The 20,622-nt window shown below is 36.8% G+C and overlaps 1 protein-coding gene across 7 annotated transcripts in view; it reads right to left on the minus strand.

Annotated features, from left to right (window-relative positions):
• The window catches only part of ST7 (suppression of tumorigenicity 7), a 240,519-nt gene that overhangs the window by 206,076 nt on the left and 13,821 nt on the right, over positions 1–20,622 (minus strand). For 2 of the 7 annotated variants that reach the window (XM_014593213.2, XM_027765919.1), the window contains exon 1: positions 8,683–8,993. The exons of 1 other annotated variant lie outside the window; for it this stretch is intronic. In XM_014593213.2, the coding sequence (XP_014448699.1) occupies positions 8,683–8,704 (22 nt within the window). In that variant the 5' untranslated portion in view covers positions 8,705–8,993. Of the gene's footprint in view, positions 1–8,682; positions 8,994–16,570; positions 16,599–20,622 lie in introns of those variants that run through there. 4 more of the 7 variants (XM_027765920.1, XM_006162371.3, XM_006162372.3 and 1 more) reach the window with 3 other exon arrangements.

Below are 20,622 nucleotides of genomic sequence, written 5' to 3' on the forward strand. Positions count from 1 at the left end.
AAGAATTTAAAAGACTGAAAATATCAAATATTGGCAAGAATGAGGCAACTGAAGTCCCCTATATTGCTGGTGGGCATGTAAAATGGTATATTATAACTGCTTTGGAAAATGGTTTAGCAGTTTCTTAGGCCCAACACAGTTCCTCGGTATTTACTCAAGGGAAATAAGAACATATATCCACATAAAAAATTTTACATGAACATTAATATATACAGCTTTTTTCCTTAGAGCCCAAACAGGTATCACTCCAGCATGGACAGGTAGAGGGATGAGTTAACATTATTTCAGCCTTAAAAAGAATTGAGCTACCAATAGCCACAACAACATGGATAAGAACATGCTGAGTGGAAGAAGTCAAGCACAAAAGAAGTATATATTTTATGATCCTATTTATATGAAATTCTAGATGCGGAAGATGCAGCATCACAAGGGAATTTACTGGAGTAATGGAAATGTTTTATATCTTAATTGCAAAGGTAATGGTGGTTACGTGAGCTTTTGCATAACTACGGCACCACCAGAGGGCTGACTGAACTGCATGAGAGACTCTTCCTGAGAAGTAGCAATAGGGTCCAGTCAGCCCATAGAACTGTGAAAAATAATAACATATATTATTTAAATCATTTCACATATTTGTTTAAAGCCACCATGTTTTGGTAGTTTGTGACATAACAACAGATAACCAAAAGACAATTATATTAAAACAAATCTAGTGAAATTCCTGATAAGAAATTTCAGACTTCTGATGCAAGCTCATGTTTGGACCATTCACGGGTATCCCTAGGCAGATCTTACGAAAGCCTCTCCCTAACCCTAGATGTTCTAAAAGTATCCAGAGATGGAGGAAGTAGTATGGAAACTCCAGTGGAGTCACTGAGGCTTCTTAAGCCATATGCATTCCAAACAGGCTTGCTACTACCCAAAGTATGTGCTGAAAAAGCCTCTTAATCATCTGAAACTCTCACCTAAAAAAAAAATGAAAACTATATTTTTTAGTTCCTAAAATTGTATCAGAATTGCAAACAAACAATTCTCATGCTTCATGCTGTAAATAAACTGACAAGTATAGTAATTAATTTTTTATGAATAACCTTTAAAAATAAGTTTACCTATATCATATATAGTCAAGTTATTAGCATATGATAAATTATCAGTGTATGGTAGTAGATGTACTAATAAATCTGCACTTAGTAATAAAAGTCCATATACTTTTTTTTTTTTTCACCTGATCCTACTCTAAAACTAAAAGCTATTCACTGACAGGTTTTTGACCTGTGCCAGGGATGTGTGATATACTCCTTAGCCTAGAAAATGTCATTAAATTTTTTTCTTTAAATTTCAATATTTACCCCTTACAAGCCCATATGTTCTATTTTTTTTAATTATTACTTTAAAACTTGAATCTGCTGTAGACAAAAGAATATAAGTGCTAAACAAATGCCAGAAAATCGGCTTCACTCTAGGGATATGTCTCTAACTGGTGTAAACTTCATTCGAAAGAGACCAATGGCACTGAATCATTAGCCCACTGACATTACTGAGAACCATGACACAGAATGGTGTGTTTATTTTATATTTAAAGGAATATTTCTGGAACACTTAGGATTCCTAATTCTTTTTTTTCTTCATTCAGTAAGTGTAAGTTTATTTAAATATTTATTTATGTGACTATTACATTAATGTGGAGAACACTGATTAAGTGTTTTAAGTGGCGCACATTCTAACATATAATAGCTTATGCCAATCCAACAAGAGTGTTGAAGCCCATTAGTGTTGTCTATCATGGGAGAGACGACTAGGAAGAATTTGACAACCATGACCCATTTCATCCAGCTCTGGGCAGTCTTCTCCCTTCAGATCGCCTACTGGGTCCCTTCAAAGATCTTCCTGATAGAACTTCCAGTCTTCCACTTAGTCTTAAGGAAGCAACTTCTCCTTTTCTTTAGGTAATCTTCCTCATGGCTGAACTCTACTCTCCAAAGTCAGACCCCCACCACCCTGATGCAGATGTCTTAACTGCAAAAAAACATTTTTACTAACACCACAAGTTCATTTGATAAGTCACACTTTGATGTACATGGCAGACGGTCAAACCATGGTGGAATATGGTAGAGACGTGATTTGAACTCTGGCAATTGAGAGTCAAAGTCTTTGCAATTACTTAGTCGCTATGGCTAGCATATGGTTGCTGCCATTTCTACAACATGCACTAAACTGCATCTTAATTTTTAGCTTATAATTGTCTGAATCCATTATAAATAACAATAAATATACTGAAAATCTTATCATTTACTATTCCAGCACAGTGAATGTCACTTTTAAATAATACAAAATGGGACCAGCAGATGGCATAATGATTAAGTTGCTGGACTCCCACATGACTGAACATGGTTTGGGTCCCAGACCCGGCAGTTTGAATCTCATACTGGGCACATGTGCATGCATGTCCAAAATCCTGAAAGAAAAATGGAGGAGAAGGGGTGGTACTGTGGCCATCCCCACTCAGGGGTGATTTCTCACTTTCTGTCTCTCTGTCTCTATATACACTTATATCTCTGGCGAAGCACACAAGCCATACAGCAAAAATCTCTAAAAATATTAATCAATAAATAAAAATACAAAATGTGTGCATTTTCTAGCTAAAAAACATAAATAAGTATATTAATTAATGCCTTATAATGATTAGGGAAAAAAGTGAAGGGCTATCAATACTCTTCAAAAAAAAGCAACCGGCAACTGGCTCCTTGATACAGCAGCAATGTGCCAGATCCCACCTGGTGACCCCGGTTTGAATCTGCCCATTCAGCCTGAAATACACTTGGCATTTGCAAGTGTCCAAAATGTGATGGGCTGGAGGACCAGAGGAAGAGGAGCACAGCATGACCAGATCTCGTGGAAGGTGCTCCTCCCTCTCTGTCTTTTTCCCCTTTCATTTGCACATGCATGCCTTCTGTCATGAATAAGGGAAAAAAATGTTTTGAGTAACAACAAAAAAAGATGATCATACAATTCATGTTCTATTTTCCCCTGTAGTATCATATTGAAAGTTTAATAGTATTTGAAGATAATTAATGCAGCAGCTATTATAAATGTTTTAAAAGTACATACAGTGACTTTTCCAGTTCAGAATCCATAACAACAATGAATCCTTTTCACATCCTGTGTAATTCCATAGGGATTCTAAGAGGAAAGTTTCCATATATGGTAATTTTTCCCCATAGACTCCCCACAGTTTACACAGGATATGAATCTGGTCCATTGTGACAATGAAAACAAAAAATCATTGAAAACTCACATGTAATTTTCACTGAACAAATTATAGACTAACAATTAGGGAGATACTTAAGTGAAAATAAGAAGTCTAAGAATTTAAAAATAACAACTGAGTATTTTTATTCTATTTTTGGTACTAGCAGAATAAGTATATAAATATCCAGAAGAAAAAATGTTCCTATCTTATTTAGTTTAAAACATCCACTTGAACCTAAAAATTATAATGTGAACTATTAACAACCAAGAAATTCAAAAGGACATTTCATATCAGAGCTTTTGTTGTCAGAAGTAAAAAAAAAAGGATACTATAACAAGATAAATCAAAAACATTATATGAGATTTAACTTCCCAACCTCCTCTTGTATGCTGGTGTCCCAATATAAATCCTTGTAATTCATCATTATTTTTCCATATTTGTGGTGAGGAGTCTGTGGTATTCCACTTAGCTAAAGTCATGTAATAACATTTTTCTTTTATGTTCAATGTTCTAAGCAGGGACTTAGCATGAATTTTTATTTTTAAGAGAGATTTTTGCTATAGGGCAAATGCACTCGCTGAAGAGACAGAGAAAGACGGAGAGAAAGTAAGAAATCACCTCCCAAGGAGGCTGGCCATGCACAATCCCTTCTCCTCCATTCTCCTCTCAGGATTCTGAGTGCACACGTGCCCGCGCACACACGCACACAGAGTTTCAAGCAACTGGGTCTGGGACTTGAATCGCGGTCAGCCATATGGGAGTCCGGTGCCTCAGCCACCATGCCATGCCACCTGCTGACCCTAGAGTGAATTTTATGTGAACACTCAAGCATTGCCATTTTTGCTTTCAGATGAAAGCATCTACTATTTAACACAATCAAATATGAGCATTCAGATTAAAACTGTATGAAATAAAAATGGCTGGTATTCCTAAAATTACCTAGTTGCATAAGACAACTACTAATAAAAAGAAAAACAAAATAGAATACTAAAATGCCAAACAGCATACCAGCAGTCTTTGGCACAATTATTTAATAACTAGGTGAATATACTGAGACATGGTCTAGTTGTGAACAATCATTTTTGAATGACCACAGTCACTATTCACATATCAACTGATTCACAGAGATTATAGCAAAACAGTAGCCCCAAGTGTAATCTCACATGTCACCAGTGGTCAAGAATGGCCCTAAAATGCGCAGAAAATAAGAACGTGACTCACTTGTTTCTTAAACAAAGAGATATCTGTTTAATTACAGTACCTTTGTGACCTAATATTGGTAGAGTATATCCATTTGACTATCACACAATTTTTGAAAAATGGTTCCAAATTTGTTCTTGGTAACGTGGAACAGCATTCACTATTAAAACTGAGAAGTTGTCAGTTCCAACCTAATGCACTCATCAATAATGAAAATTTAAGAAGATGAACTTTTGATGCCCATCAAAGACAAACCACATGGGTATCATATGTACTCCAAATCCTTTCCAGCATCTGCCTGCCTAATGATGTGGGCAACCAGAGAATGGCAGAGATGATTGTGAACCCATCACATAAGGACTGCAGAGAACTCCAGGCCCCCATAAACACCCATCAACCCCTTCTTCATCTCTCCAAGCTCAGGTCTGTATGTCTTACCAAAACATTGGTGGTACTTTGGTGATTTCTTTCTGGCTTTACCAGATGTTGAAGATGGTTCTCTTTAACTTATTACAACTATAACAAAATTTGGGGAGAAGAGATTAAATGATGCTGTTTGCCCCCAGGGACACACTGTTTCTCGGCAGGTATAGTGTTGCTCTCTTCATTGAATAATAAGGCAGGTGCTTAGGAAGACACATTAATGTGTTCAATCAGGGCACAATTCCCACCACAGTACCTTAAATGGTACCCTTGTGAATTGAAAAAGTTAAACATGGGAAGAGAGAAAAGAAGACTGAGCCAAATAAATGCTCATTGAATATATGTTCATCATACTTAAAATATCGACATACTCTTTGGAGAATACTGGCTTTATGAAGGAGGCTATTAACCAGTGGCAGTAGTGCAAAACCAGTTTTCTTTACTCCACAAAAAGAAAAGAAAAAAAATGTTCTACCTTTCTCCCTGAAAATTTTTTCTCCTCTTAAAAATTTCAAGGTGGGGGGGTGGGGGAACCAGCAGGTAGCATGGTGGTTAAGGCACTGGACACTCCCACATGGCCAACCATGGTTTGAGTCCTGGACCTGGCGGCTTGCTTTCTCACTTTCCCTCTCTTTGTATGTATCTCTCTCTGGTCAAGTTAAAACTAAATAAATGAATAAATAAAATTTTAAAAAAATTTCAAGAGGGGGCCAGCAGATGGCATGGAGAGTAACAGTCATACCAATTGTAATGATGAGTCTACATGTACTATAGAACACTTCATTTCAAAGTGGGCCCAAAATAGATTGGCTGTGGGCAAGTTACACAACTGTGGAAGATTCAGATCCACTAAGTAAGGAAGACAAGATTAATACTGTTGGAGATATTGGCTAAAGATATCAGACTCAAAGGGGCATTTATTAATTCTGTTAAATAGCTTTATAGATCTTCAATCTTAATAAATTAGGGTCTATTCTTCCAGGTAATTTTTTTTGTCATTTTTAAAGGCTTATTCGTTGTTGTTTTATTATTTGTGGGAAAGTATTTCAACCAAGCAGTGAGACGTAACATATTATAATGAGATTCCTAGACTACTATAAATTTCTGACCTCAAAGGTCTAAAACATAAAATCAACTTAATTCAATATTTGAAAATGAAGATATTGCCTTCTCTTACAGGCAAAGAGCAAGGGTGAAAGAGAGAAGAGCCATTTACAATGTGAATTCATGCCATCTTAAGTCAGAACAGTGGTTACCTTTTGGCAAGGAGAGGAAATAATATTGACTGGGCAGGGCCACAAAAGAACTTCATAGCGAAATGGAAATGTTCTGTATTTTGATCTGGGTAGTGGTTCCATGGGGGTTAACATAGGCAAAAATTCCCAAACTGCACACTTAAACATTTTACTTTCCATAAACCATACCTCAATTTAAAAAGTAAAAACATCTAATACGAGTAAGACACTGCAACCAGAAGCCAAGGATAAAAATTATGAAATCAGAGTAATTTAGAAAAAGGAATTACCCTTTCTAGGACTGACAATAGAATTGTACACAGGCAGTTAAACAAGTATGTATAATAATGACTTAATAAGACTACCCTAGAAGATTTGAAGATCTCTGAACTAATTAGAATTTCAAATGTGACTATTTTTCTGAATATTTTAAATATAGGTAGTTTCAAGTCTATAAAGTAGCCCCTAAAATGTAAAAACCAAGGCCTAGAAAGCCATGTTCATAAAAACAAAAAAATACACTTGTTTTGGGACCAGCAGTTGGCGTAATAGCTATGTTGCTGAACTCCCATGTAGTTGACCGCAGTTCAAGTCCCGGATTCAGTGGTTTAAATTCACACTGGGCACGTGTGCATGCATGCCCAAAACCCCAAGAAGAGAATAGTGGAGAAGGGATTGTGGTGTGGCTATCCCCTCTGGTGGGTGAGTTCTCACTTTCTGTCTCTCAGTCTCTCTCTGTCTTTCCAGCAACCGCACATGTCCTATAGCAAAAACCTCTCAAAAAAAAAAAACAAAACTTGTCTTAAGTCTGAGTATAGATATAGACATCTCCTTATCTAAAAAAGTCCATTTTCAACACTTAACATCCACTGACAATGTGCCTCTATTTGTGGTCTTCTAGTAAGAAGCAAAAAACAAAACCTAATACTCAGTCAAGGCAAAAAATGCTAAAACCCTGCATGATAGTGTTGTGTGTTCTGAATGGTATTCAATTCTGTTCAGTAATCTGGTAGCTATGGAGACCATAAACAATCAGCAATCTTCAAACATACCACAAAGCACATGGGTGATATTATCAAAAGATCAGGTTTGATGGTCAAGAAAGGCAGCATATCCACTTGGTAGAATTCACCAGACAATGCTAAAAGTCCCTAGCCAAAGAACCCAAAGGCTCCCATACTGAGTTCCAGCTTCTGTTTTCAACTAAACAAAGTCTAGGATTAATTTCCCTTTACTATATAAATATTTCTGTCTATACCTAGTGTCATATTCAAACAAAATTCCATAACTAAAATGGAAGATCTTTGCCACCTAATTATATATTTGTTACTTTTTGAATGATAATAAAGCCAAAGGTACCATTAAGTGAATTCAAGAACTGTTTTTAAATCATTAGGATATAATATCGTCACATGCTGAATGAGACATTACACCTCATTTATTCTACCTTGACCTTGATTTAGGCGGTGTGGTAGTTTCAAAGAAAAGAAGTGTCCACAGTGAAACACCAAAAATAATTGACTCTTTAAAAAAGCCAATTGAGAAGCAAAAAGAACTGAGGATTATTCGTTCTCTTGAAATACTACTATTCTGCAATAATCATCAACTATGGACACTGATCAGCTGAGATAGAAATAAAGGTCAAATTACAGATTCATAAGAAAACAGGTTCCCTAAATTTTTACTCCAACCTCCTTCTCTGCAAAGATAGTGCCTTGCCAACATTTAATGTTCTAGGCTAGCAGGTTGAGTCTCTTTAGAAATTCTTGACTGTCATCTTTGCTTATAAATGATGACAAAATATTCTGCAGAGCCTGTACAACTACATTGATAAGTTGCATTATTCTATGCCCAACATTAAATAATCCTCAAATAGATTGGTTATCATTTTTTTAATTTTAATTTTAGCTGTCCACAACTGCTTCCAGCTAGCCCATTGTGTAGGGCCTGCTCTGCACCAAAGCAATTTTATTGTATAAGTTTAAGATAGATACAAAGCCACAAGAGTGTGATACCACACAGCACATTAAAATTAAAAACACTGCGGGGAAAAAAAAAATCCATCTTCAAAAGCAAAGCTACTTCTTACTCTTTTTAAATCTACCTATAACATTCACTTTTACATTTTTTAAAAAATATGGAGGAAGCCTGTATGATGATACATTTTTCTCTCCTTAGAGGAAATTCTTAAACTCTCCTTTCTTTCTAATAAACACTATCATCTCAGATCCTCCCAGTATCTATTTTAGGCTTAAGCACCATTATGGAACCCACAACAATAGATCAGTGACAGGCCTGATCCCATCAATTAACACGTTCTGAGGAGACTGCCTGGATCCTCTCTTCCTACCTCCCTCTTGGAGGCCTGGTTTTGACCACACTGACAACCCTGGCCTTAAGGATGAATAACCCAGTTAAGGGGAGTCCCTTTCCTCAGACCAATTCTTTTCTAATGAGAGCCAAAATACTAATTTTGTTAATGACCTAAGGCACAGTGATATGAACTCCAAGCCAATGAAACCATGACAGCAAGCAGATTTCTAAATAGCAGAGAAGTGGGATCCATTTACTTACATGAAGATTCGGTGCCAAACATGGCTGGCTCCAGAGGCTGCTTTAAAAAAAATTATAAAAAAGAAAAGGAAAAAAAAAGGCAAGGAGAATGTGCGTGTGAGAGTGAAGAGATGAGCCGGCTACACAGCAGGGGTCATGAAGCCAGACAATGCAGTCCAAGCTGTGTCCAGCTGCCAGATTCTCCTCTTACGAGCTTCAGTTTTCCTCCGTGTGATTGAAAAGCAAGGTCTCCCACAGCACCAAAAACTGAAGAGCTGCTTTTGAAAATCCACTAGGCAAAGGAAGGCCGACGTGGCTCTTCTGGGATGCGGTGAGGCAGGACTAGGTAGCAGCAGGGGCAGGACTGGGAGCAGCAGCAACAGCGGATACTGCAATCTCCAGCCCTGCTGTAGCAGTAAGACAATAGCAGGGCTTATGCATACGCTGGATGACGTCAGGGACACTGCACAGACCGACTGCGCTGCTTGAGCCAGAGGCTCCAGGGGCTTTAGGGGAACAGCACCATTGAAAGGGGAATTCCTTTGTCACAAAATGAACCAGGACCAAGAGCCACATATATATCCCCCCTCCTGACAAGCTCTTCGTCCAGTAAAAGAGACCTCAGAGAAATTTAAATATTGGCTTTACAGCAACTAACCACAATGATATCATGCAGATCAGGCTTCTTGGTTTACGCAGCAAACTGAAGTTTTCAAGAGAATTAATATCATGAATGAGAAAAATAATCTATCTTCAGAAGTCATTACAGAAGAGTTCATTGTTATTTTCTCTTAACAGTAGATTGACAGATCAAAGGTTGTAAACTCAATCACAAATACGTAAAAAGATGCAGATGCCCCTCAACTTACAGCGGGCTAACATCCAGATAAACTCATCGTAAGCTGAAAATACTGCTAAGTCAAAAATTCATTAAATATACCTAACCTACTGAACATCACAGCTTAGCCCAGCCTACTTTAAGCACGATCAGAACACTTATATTATCCCACAGTTGGGCAAAGTCATCTGACACGAGGCTACTTGAATATCTCATGTAATTTATTGAGTACTTTACTAGAAGTGAAAAACAGAATGGTCGTGTGGGTACTCAAAGAACAGTGACTACTGAATATGCATCACTTTTGTCCTACCGTAAAGTAGAAAAATCTTAATTCGAACCACTGTAAATTGGGACCATGTATAAACTGTTGCACAAACATTCTGGGTATATAAATACTCATGAATGTAATAGCAAAATAATAGTGTAAGTGCTCAGAATACCATTTGGCACTCAGTAAGCACTCAAATGTTAGTGACATTATTAGTTTGCAACTATTATTCAAATGTGAATTGCATGTTTACATTATACATGTATACACATATATTTTTATATTTACAAATGTAAATTATATATTTATATACATATATTTTTTCTAGCCTATTTATTTTGCTTTATTTTCTTCATTTTGGCTTATGAGAACTTCTGCCATTTTTCAGAGAAACTTGATCATTTAAAGACTATCTCCACTCAGGGTCAGAACATGGTGTGGTGGTTAAGGCATCAGACTCCCACATAGCTGACTGCACTTTAAGTCCTGGACCTCGCAGTTTGAAAATGACTCAGGGTACAAGCACATGCATGCCCAGAATCCCAAGAGAAAAATGGAGGAAAAGGGTCTGCTGTGTAGCCATCTCCCTGGGGGGTGATTTATCACTGTTCACTATGTCTCTTTCCAGCAAGCACACACTCCCTATGGCAAAAATCTAAAAAAAAATTTGTTTATGTGCACTAATCTATGTACACTTGTATACACTGGACATTTGTGACCAACATATTTCTTTTGAATCTATCTACACAAGAAAACTATTGAGGACATTAATTATTTTGTATCTTGGCTCACTGAACAACTAAAAGTCTTCCTTCATTACCTTATTCTTAGAAATGTCTTTTAAAAATACTAGAATAAGTATATGGACTTTCATTAGAATACCTATCAAACACAAGCAGAAAAATAAGTTTATTTTAATGTTTTAAAATACTGATGTTGGAGCCAGCAGGTGGCATGGAGGTTATGGCTGTAAGATCCCACATGGCAGATGGCGCTGTTCAAGACCCAGACCGGAAGCTTGAAAATGACACCAGTTACCTGTATCAGCACCCAAAATTCTGAAAAAAAAAAAAAAGGAAGAGAAATGCTTGTGGCATGGACATCCCCCTGGAGGGTGATTTCTCATTTCTCTCTCTCTCTCCAGCGAGAGGACGCACCCTGTAACAAACTAAAACAAACAAAAAACTGATATGCACAAAAAGGAAACATGTGTATATATGTGTATGTAATTCCATAATCCCACTTTTAAATTCATATTCAACAGAAAAGAATTCAAGTCTTCTCTCCACCCACTTATCCAAAGTACATACCCTTTCCAATAATTTCTAATGTTTAGCAAAAATCTTTATCTAGATACAGTTTTTAAACATTAAATTCTAATAAGAATACAAAACTGAAAAATTACTATCTAAAAACATTATTAGTAGCTTTTCTGGCCAGTATATGTAGATCCATCTCATCCTTTTAATGGCTGCAAAATTTTCCATTGTATCAATGTAACATAATTTATTCAAGGTAACTCTATCTTTAGTTTACTCAAAATGCTGAGCCATTATAAAGAAAGTATATTAATGCTACAACAAAACAGCAAGTCTTATAATAAGTCTTTTGTTGCAGGAAAGAATAACGATAGTTAATATTAATGAGTGTTTACTATGTTCCTGCAGTATTCTAGGAACTTCATTTGTATTAACTTATTTAATCCTCATAACAACCCTATGAGGTAGGTAGCACTATTATCCACATTTGACACATGGTTAAGTAACTCCCAAAGGGCACACAGGTGGTAAATGATAATGCTAGGATTCAAATTGAGGCAGTGTAGTTCTAAAGCAGTGCTCTTAACCACGCTGCCAAAATGTCTCTTAAAAACAATTGTCAACATGATAGGCAAAGGATTCAACTGAAGTGAAGGGAAAATAGAAATCAACTAAAAAGAAAGAAGAAAGAAAGAGAGAGAAAGAGAGGAAAGAAAAAAAGAAAGTCAACTAAAAATGTAGAAGAAAAACATCCTTAGAGAGGTCATAAGAAAAAACTAAAAGTGACAGAAAAACACTACCAAATATTAAAGATATTAATAAAATGTATCTCCTCAAAAATATTTGGTCAAGTCAACAACCAAGGGGGAATATCAATAATGATGTTGGGATATAACTGTAGGAACTGGGAAAGGATAATATATTTCAAAAGGGTTGACCTTTATCAGTAAAACATTATCTTGCATATGATGTATTCTAAATTGCATATGAGATATTGTATTTGAATATTCACTCAAATGGCAGAAAGATGTGGCCATCAGAAAGGCAAGAGAGATAGAATGAGAAAATGGCTCCTGGGTAAGATATTTTCAAACAAAGGCCATGTTCTATGTGTAGTAACTGGTTTGCTGACTCATTAATGTCATTCGTTTTATCAGCTCTTACATGAGGGTGTAGATACTTATATGAAAAGGCATTTTTCAGAGAACTTGAATTGTTTCCTGGCACAGACTTCTGCGAGTAAGTTAAAGGCTGCAATATTTTCAAGAAGTCTACTTTTTAGACAACTGCAGTCTACTTTTTAGACTGGTCTGCTAAGAGATTAGGTTTGCCAGCAAAACTGGATACAAATCACTCTCTCCATACTTGTGAAGATTTCTATAGTCTGGAGGCTTGAGATGTTTCTAAACACATTAGATTTGGATACACGTGGCTGAAGACTCATCTTGGACAAAAATTATTCTAAAAGTTTAGTGCACTTCAATTCTCTCCTCTATTCAGCTCAAAGAATGTACACAAATATTAATGTATGGCCCAAGGAAAATGTATTGAAGGACAATAAAGAATAAAACTGATATGATGTCCCTCACTGCCCCTCCCCATCATATAATACATTCCCAAACCAGAGTCATCTTTGGATTATCTATTGTCTGATCATTCCTGCCTGTGACTATGCCTATTCTTTAGTAAAGACGATACTGATCATTTCAGGATAAAATTAGCAATGAAAGAAAATAATATTCAAAATAATTTACTGGTAAAAATAATTATTATTAAATTACACTGCTACTGCTAAAGCAAAGTAATAGTGAACATTATAATATCAATAGTCTTTTTCTGTTCTGATAGGATCTTGCTATGTTGCCTAGACTGACCCAGCATTTGGGATCCTCTGCCTCAGCCTTCTGAGTAGCTGGGACTACAGGTGTAAGCCACCACACAAAACTCAATAGTCTTTTTTTTTTTTTTCTGAGAGGTTTTTTGTTGTTTTGTTATAGGGTTCGTGTGCTCGCCAAAGAGACAGAGAGACAGAAAGCAAGAAATCACCCTCCCCGGGGGGGATGGCCACACCACAATCCCTTGTCCTCCATTCTCCTCTTGGGATCTTGAGGACACATGCACACACGCCCAGAGTGAGTTTAGCCACTGGGTCCAGGATTTGAACCATAGTCGACTACATGGGAGTCCAGCGACATAGCCATTATGCCAAGTGCTCGTCCTGCTCAATAGTCTTTTTTAAATAAAATCTTCTTGCAGTCATGCAACTTTTCCCCAGGAGCCTACTATCTCCTCTCTAGAGGTATAGCCAATGAACAAATTCCCTTTCCCATAGAGCTTATATCCTAGTGGGTAGAAAAGACAGACAAACATGTAAAATGTCAAGTAGTGGCACATATTATGAAAAAAAATAAAGATGAGTTTGAGGATAAGGAGTAATTGAGTAGGAGAGTTATTTTAGGTAAAAATTGCCACATAATGTCACTTTAAAAAGCAACATTTCAACAGAGACCAAAAAAGAGGGGGGAGGAATAAAAATGCATGGAAAACACATAGAAGGGACAGTGTTCCATGCAATTGGCTTGAACAGAAGCATTTGGGAACCCCTTAAATATTTTTTGCCAAGAAATCTATTTTTCTGTCATAAAATATCAGTTTTCTCTTGGAAGACATCTCCTTCAGTGCTATCACAATGCCACTAGTACAAAAGCAGTGGTGCCCAATTGTGCTAATAGCAGAATTAATTATCTTTTAGAATCCAAAAGAATTCTCTCCTCCATGAGCTGAAAGGTTCTCTTCAATGTTCAACAAACTAAATATACTTGTATTTTCGAATGTGTAAATGTTTATAGAAATCACTATAGAAGACCACATTCAAAATAGCTTCTTTGCTCAGATAGATAATGCAACTATTGTATTTATTAATGTGGTAAGAACTTAAGTAATATATTCTTTTCATTTTTTGAGAGAGAGATTTTTGCTATAAGGTGTGTATACTCACTGGAGAAACAGAGAGAAAGAGAAAAAGAAAACAAGAAATCACCCCCCATGGGGGATGGCCACATCACAATCCCTTCTCTGTCACATCCCAATCCCTTCTCCTCCACTCTCCTCTCGGGATTTTAGGTATGCATGCATGCACAAATGCCCAGCATGAGTTTCAAGCCACCCAGTCCAGGACTCGAACCACAGTCAGTGATGTGGGAGTTTAGCAATGTAACCATTACACCATTTGTTAGTACTCCCAGCCATATATTCTTTCTATAGCACACACGATTAATTTTTAAAGTGAACTCATATCTATGAATTTCTCTAAAGCCACCTCCTTGACTCACATTAAAGTTTTTACTTTCTTAGTATTCTTCTTGTTTATTTGTCATGTTCAAGGTATTTGCCTTAAAATACCAACTATAGGGCCAGCAAGGGGTGTGGTGGTTAAGGTGCTGGACTCCCACATGGTTGACCGTTGTTTGAGTCCTGGACCCAGAGGCTTGAAACTCGCAATGGGTGTGTGTGCATATGTGCCCAAAATCCCAAGAGAAGAATGGAGAAGGGATTGCAGCGTGGTCATCCCCCCGAGGAGGTTGTTTCTCATTTTCTGTCTCTCTGTCTCTCCAGCAAATGCATGTGTCTTACAGCAAAAATATCTCTCTCTAAAAAAAATTTTCAAACAGAAGTGTTTAAATGGCAATACATGGTGTCTTCAAGAAGTTAGTGGAAATATGTATTACAAAAGACCATGTAGAATTTCCAAAAAAAAATTTGTACCAAGATAAACTTGTACTTTAATTCCATTTTTCTACAAACTTTATAAAGTCATCTCATATACAAACTATTTTTAAAATCAAAGAATTAATCAATGATTCTGTTCATTAGGGGGGAAAATGATATAATGTTATAATTATACGCATCCTCATAGTAAAGTTCCTTGGCAGGAGTTTTATCACTTTGCTTCTTTGCATATGACTATTAAATGTGTTCACTCCTGTTTCACTGCAACACCAAATAGAGAAACTTCTAAAATGTAAGTACATTTTAACTCAGAGTCCTTCCACCAAAGTTCTGGTATCCTAATCTTATGAGGAAAACAAAATCAATATACAGACACACAAATATAGGTATATGTCCTTTAAAGGATCTCTAAAATGGGAACTTGTAAATTTACAGAACAAACTTATTTTGGGGTAATTACTGCTTTAAAATGTTTTAGTTTCAAAAAGTATTTACCACCAAAGTTCTCTAGATAGCAAGTTCCTGAATGCTAAATTTTAAAGTATCAAAAAGTTTCACTTGCACATCATAATTAGCTGTCTTAATAAAGGTCCATGTACAGGTCTAAGGGAAACATTTACAGCAAATATGTAAGAAACACTTCATCTCGATGCACACTGGCATTTTCATTGTACTGCATATACAAAGTGCATTTCTGTACTAGGGGGGGAAAAAAAACCTCCAAAAAGCCTTTATTGGTGGCGTACTGGTTAAGGCCCTGGACTGCCACATGGCAGACCATGGTTTGAGTCCTAGATCTGGTGGCTTGCTTTGTCATGTTCCCTCTTCCTATCTCTTGCTCTCACTGCTCAAATTAAAAAATAATAATGGTATGACAAATTTAACTGGACTGGTGTATTCATGTTGAGTAATTAATTTTATAAGCTGCGGTGATGTACAATGACTGAATGTATAAAATAAATTAGAATAATAATAAATTAAAAATTAAACAAATAATTCTTTTAAAAAAAAAAAGATTAGTAAACAGTGTTACCATAGACCAAAAGTTCAAATTTAGGGTAAGATAATTCTGAATTGGTTGCACAAATTTTGGCAAAGACTCATGTCCTTACCTCTTCACCACTCACCTCCCACCCTCACCTTCACCCCTAAATCTAGGGGAATGTGACACTTACACATCAGGCAAGAACCGCCCATGGCTAGCCTAACCTTAACTTCATTCCTGAGACTGTACAAATTTACATTCAATGGAACCAGAAATTGAGAAAGAGGCTGTGTAATTTTAAAAAGAGGCTAGTTATCGATCAGAAAATCTGAGCACACTTATACTCAGAAAATTTAAGACAAAAGCAAATTCTCCAATTCACTTCATTATTTTATTTAACACCATCTAAAAGGATCACACACGAGCACAGAACCACGACAAAGCCGAGCACATTTCACAGAAACCAGAAGCTGTCTGCAAATTCTGTGTATTTTATTTTCTGTGTGGCCTAATCTGAACTTGGATGTCTGCACTTCAAACCTTTTGATGCAGAGAGGAGACCTATGGATTAATTATAGGTCACAGTTTATTTTAAGTCTGTTTGAGTATGATCCAAACTGAAATAGAAGAAACTAGGATATGCCGAGACATTCTCTTAAGTACTAATCACAATTTGGATACTACAAATTCACACATACTCAGGAGTAAATTGGTACATGATATTTTTAGAAGTACAAATACAACCAACATCATTTTAAATACACATTCAAATATTATATTTTAAAATTATTCCTTATGGCCAGAAAATATTTTAAATTTGATTCTACCTGTATAATCCATAAAGAAGCAGTAGGCAGGCCACCGGTGTTTTCCAAAGTTCAGCTCTATCGGGCACAAATGAAACAGCTGTCTGGACAGGCAAACCGCTCTGGGGAAGCCTCCTGCCATGTGACATTAAGCACACACACACTTCTGCTTATCTTGACTCAAGCAGCGAAGGCTCTGTTCTCTCTTTTGCCTGATCTTTTAAAATCACCATTAGAAAAGTTGCTCTTAGAAAAGAACTTGAATTTCTTCCCACTTCATACCTGCATTAATTGTTAGATTAAAACTAGGGAAAAATGAATTATCTTATTACTCTAAGTGAAAATTACACACGATAACCATAGTTCATCCTAGCACTCAAGGTCACAAAGCTTTGCATATAACCTGAAAGGACTCAGTGTCCAAATCTTCAGTCATCATTTTGTCATTGTGTACATTTATTTGAAAGTACATATGCACACTTGATCAATATGAAACACACTGAATGAACTTGAAAACAAACTTAATAAAGGTGACAAAAGAACTATCCTTTAAAGCATACCTCAGACCTCTGACTAATTTTTCCAAGACTTGAAACACACTATCAGCTGAAAAGGACATATGGTCGTTATTGAGACAGACTTTATCAAACGTAATCTTTCATGGGGCATGTTGCCGCATACCCTGAGCCATCTTTTCCTTCATTGCCAAATGGTTCCATGTTGAGTATGTCCCAGATAAAGTTTTACATAAACGTTAACAACTCATTTTGATGAAATGGTTCTTTAATTTGCCAAAAGACCAGACATAAATAAATTTTCAATTTTTAATAGTTTTTTTATGAGCAACCAGAATAGAGTGAGTAATTTCTAATTTAGAGTTATATTAAATACCCCTCAAAATTGTAGCTACTTTGAAGAAGATAAGGTACTGGCTTTTAGAATGGTTTTGTTGGAGTAGTGAGGTATTATGTTTTGCTTTAATTGTGTTATTTTACTTTCTATCGAATAAGTTTCTCCATAAGATAATTATAAAGTTGGCAATATTATACAATATAATTTCTGATTTTCAATACAGGATCAAAATTATGCAAAAACACAGAAATCTATAAATCCTGGGCTCAACATTATCAGTGAACAGATCTCTCCAAACATTTTATGAAATAAATGAGAAAAGCATCTTTTACTCAGACATCTAGTCAATCTTTCATAACCATAAGCAGAGCCCATTATACCACCAGGCTGCTGATAGTCAAAAGCTGTTAATGCTCACTAACTTCACCTGTCATTGTTGCTAGGCAGACCTACCTCACTTCTCTTTAACTTAATCTAGGGCACAGACTGAGAAGCTTTCTGTTAGCTATAAAAATTTGATATAGTGGGAACCAGCAGTTAGCGTAATGGCTATGTCGCTGGACTCCCATGTAGTCGACCGCGGTTCGCGTCCCGGACCCGGTGGCTTAAAACTCATGCCGGGCGCGTGTGCGTGCGTGCCCAAGATCCCGAGAGGAGAATGGAAGAGAAGGGACTGCGGCATGACCATCCCCCCTAGGGGGGTGATTTTTCGCTTTCTGTCTCTATGTCTCTATGTCTCTCTCTGTCTGTCTGGCGAGCGCACGTGCCCTATAGCGAAAATCTCTCCAAAAAAAAAAAATTTTTTTTTGATATAGTTTCTTCCCAGTAATTAAGATGTGCAAATGGAACAGACATTAATGTCATGATTGTTTTAAAATGGTAAGTTGAAAATGCCTAATAACAGCTACCTTAATTTCCACAAAACTAAAAGGGTTGTGGAAACACTGACTGACATTCTCAGATGTCACACAAAATGACATTTAATGCCTTCATGATTAAATACTGTTAGCATAGATTTTTAAAGTTCTTACCTAATTATTGACTAGGACTATTTTAAGAGTGGTTTATTTTTATCCATTGTATTTTATAATTCTAAAGTCACAGATATGTTAAGGAAATGCATTTTATTAGCAGAATGAGAACACAATGAAAAAATTTAAATTAGTGTAAGAGAGATGGACATATGGGTAGATAGATATAAAACCTACAATTTACCTATAATTAAGTGATTTCACATCTCAGAAATCTAGCCAAGTGGTTAAGAGCCAGGCTTTGAATCAGAAGGAAAAGAGTCTATTTCCAACTTAGCCACTGAGTAGCTAGATGATCATAAGCAAGTATTAAAATATCTGAGTCTCAATTTGCTCACTGGGACTGGATCAATGTTTGGAACATGATAACAGATCATAGGTAACTAGCATTTTGTATGTATCAGGCATTGTTCTAATACAAGTATTAACTTAGTTAACCCTAGAAACAGCTCTGTGAGATATTATTCACATTCTGTAGATGAAGAAATCAAGGAATGGGGGATAAATATGTTGCTCAAGACTGTAACTAGCAGAGTCAAGATTCAACCAGAGTAGCCTTGTTCAGAGTCCCGGTACTTAATCACTATATGATAATGCCTCTAGGAGTAGACTATCAATAAATGGAAGAGAAAAAAATAGTTTCAAAGAAATGAATCCATTCTTCCCAATAAAACCAATTCTATAGTTTCAGTTCAGAGTTATTATAAAATCATCTTTTTATATTTTTATTCAATTGCAACATATGGAAAAATTAAACAGAGGCAGAATGAAATAATGTTTAATGTCAATGTGACCATTTAAAACAAGAGTTGCCTTAGCCAGTTAATCAGAAATAAGTCCCTCAGTGCAGAAAGCTATAGTCATAAAAGGACCTGTATTACCCACAGCACACCAAGCAACCACTAAGAACCTCTCCACATTTTAGTTCTACAAATGTCACAGTAGATACTACCGGCCTGGACTCTGTAAAAACTTAACAGCAGGTTCCTCTGACTGCAACCTCAAAGCTCACTCAGGGGGAGTCTTCAATTAAATTTCCCTACCTACTTCTCCCCAAATTTTCTCTATCCCTATCTTATCCTCAGCAAATGAGACTTGCTGGTGTGCCTAGATGTTCTCTCCCCCAAACAATCACAATACAGTCCTCCCCAAAATGTACAATTCACCTAAGCCAGAGGTTCTCAGGTCACCTGTTGTAGCCCATGGGGCAGGGACCACTGTCCAAACTACAACTTACTGCACACCTGGACCCCATACCAGATTCCTGCTATAATTTAACCTCTCATGGTCCAGGCTGGAAGAAGTGTCATTGTTGAATGAAAAGATCTGAAGTCTATCAACGCTGCTACTCATTACTTCTCTGGTCTAAAATAAGTCCTGGAATTTCTATAGGTCTGTTCCCTCATTGGTACAATGAGAAGGTTGAACTGTTAAATGAACAGTATGATCCCTAAAATCTAGCTGAGCATGGACTCCACGACAGTGGTGCATGCTACTAAGATGCTACGTTCCACTGGCTGGAACTACATGAGAGGCTTGGGCTCAATTTTTGGTCCAATCTGCAGGCTAGGTGCAATTGTATGCACCATAGTCCCCACAAGCTGGGAGGCTGAGGCAAGAGGGTGCAAAACAAGGAGATCCTGTCTTCAGAAACATTGTAATAACCATACATACATTTATAAAGAGAGACAGAGAGAGAGGGAAAACAGAGAGAGACAGAGAGAGAGAGAGAGGGAGAGTCCAACTCTAATGATCTAGGATTCTACTTCAAACCAACTACAACTGGATGAGAAAACTCAAGTAACTCGCTGCTGTAACCTTAAGGGTTGAAAACCAGGGAGACTGTGCATATTGTCCTAATCTGGGACATTTATGTTGAATGCTGATGTCCTAGGGAGCCTTTTCCTGTATGTAGGTACATTGTTTCTTTCTGGCTTACCCCCAGTAACTCAGGGGAAGTAGACAAATATACACAACTCACAAAACATATTTGGAAATGACCATTAGAAGTCTTGCCTCCTGGAGGGTTCATGGCCTGGTAGGTTACACCTCTAAAGATAATGCAGCCTGGGTACCAGCGGTACAGTTCCTTAAGAAGACCCCTCCTTCCAGGACTTAACTGAAACAGACAGGGGGTAAAGAGTTTTCTGTAGATGACAGCGCAGGAGTGAAACATAGCTGTCTTCTCTT

The sequence above is a fragment of the Tupaia chinensis genome, unplaced genomic scaffold, assembly GCF_000334495.1.
Source record: "Tupaia chinensis unplaced genomic scaffold, TupChi_1.0 Scaffold139935_1, whole genome shotgun sequence".
In the NCBI taxonomy this organism is placed as follows: Eukaryota; Metazoa; Chordata; class Mammalia; order Scandentia; family Tupaiidae; genus Tupaia; species Tupaia belangeri.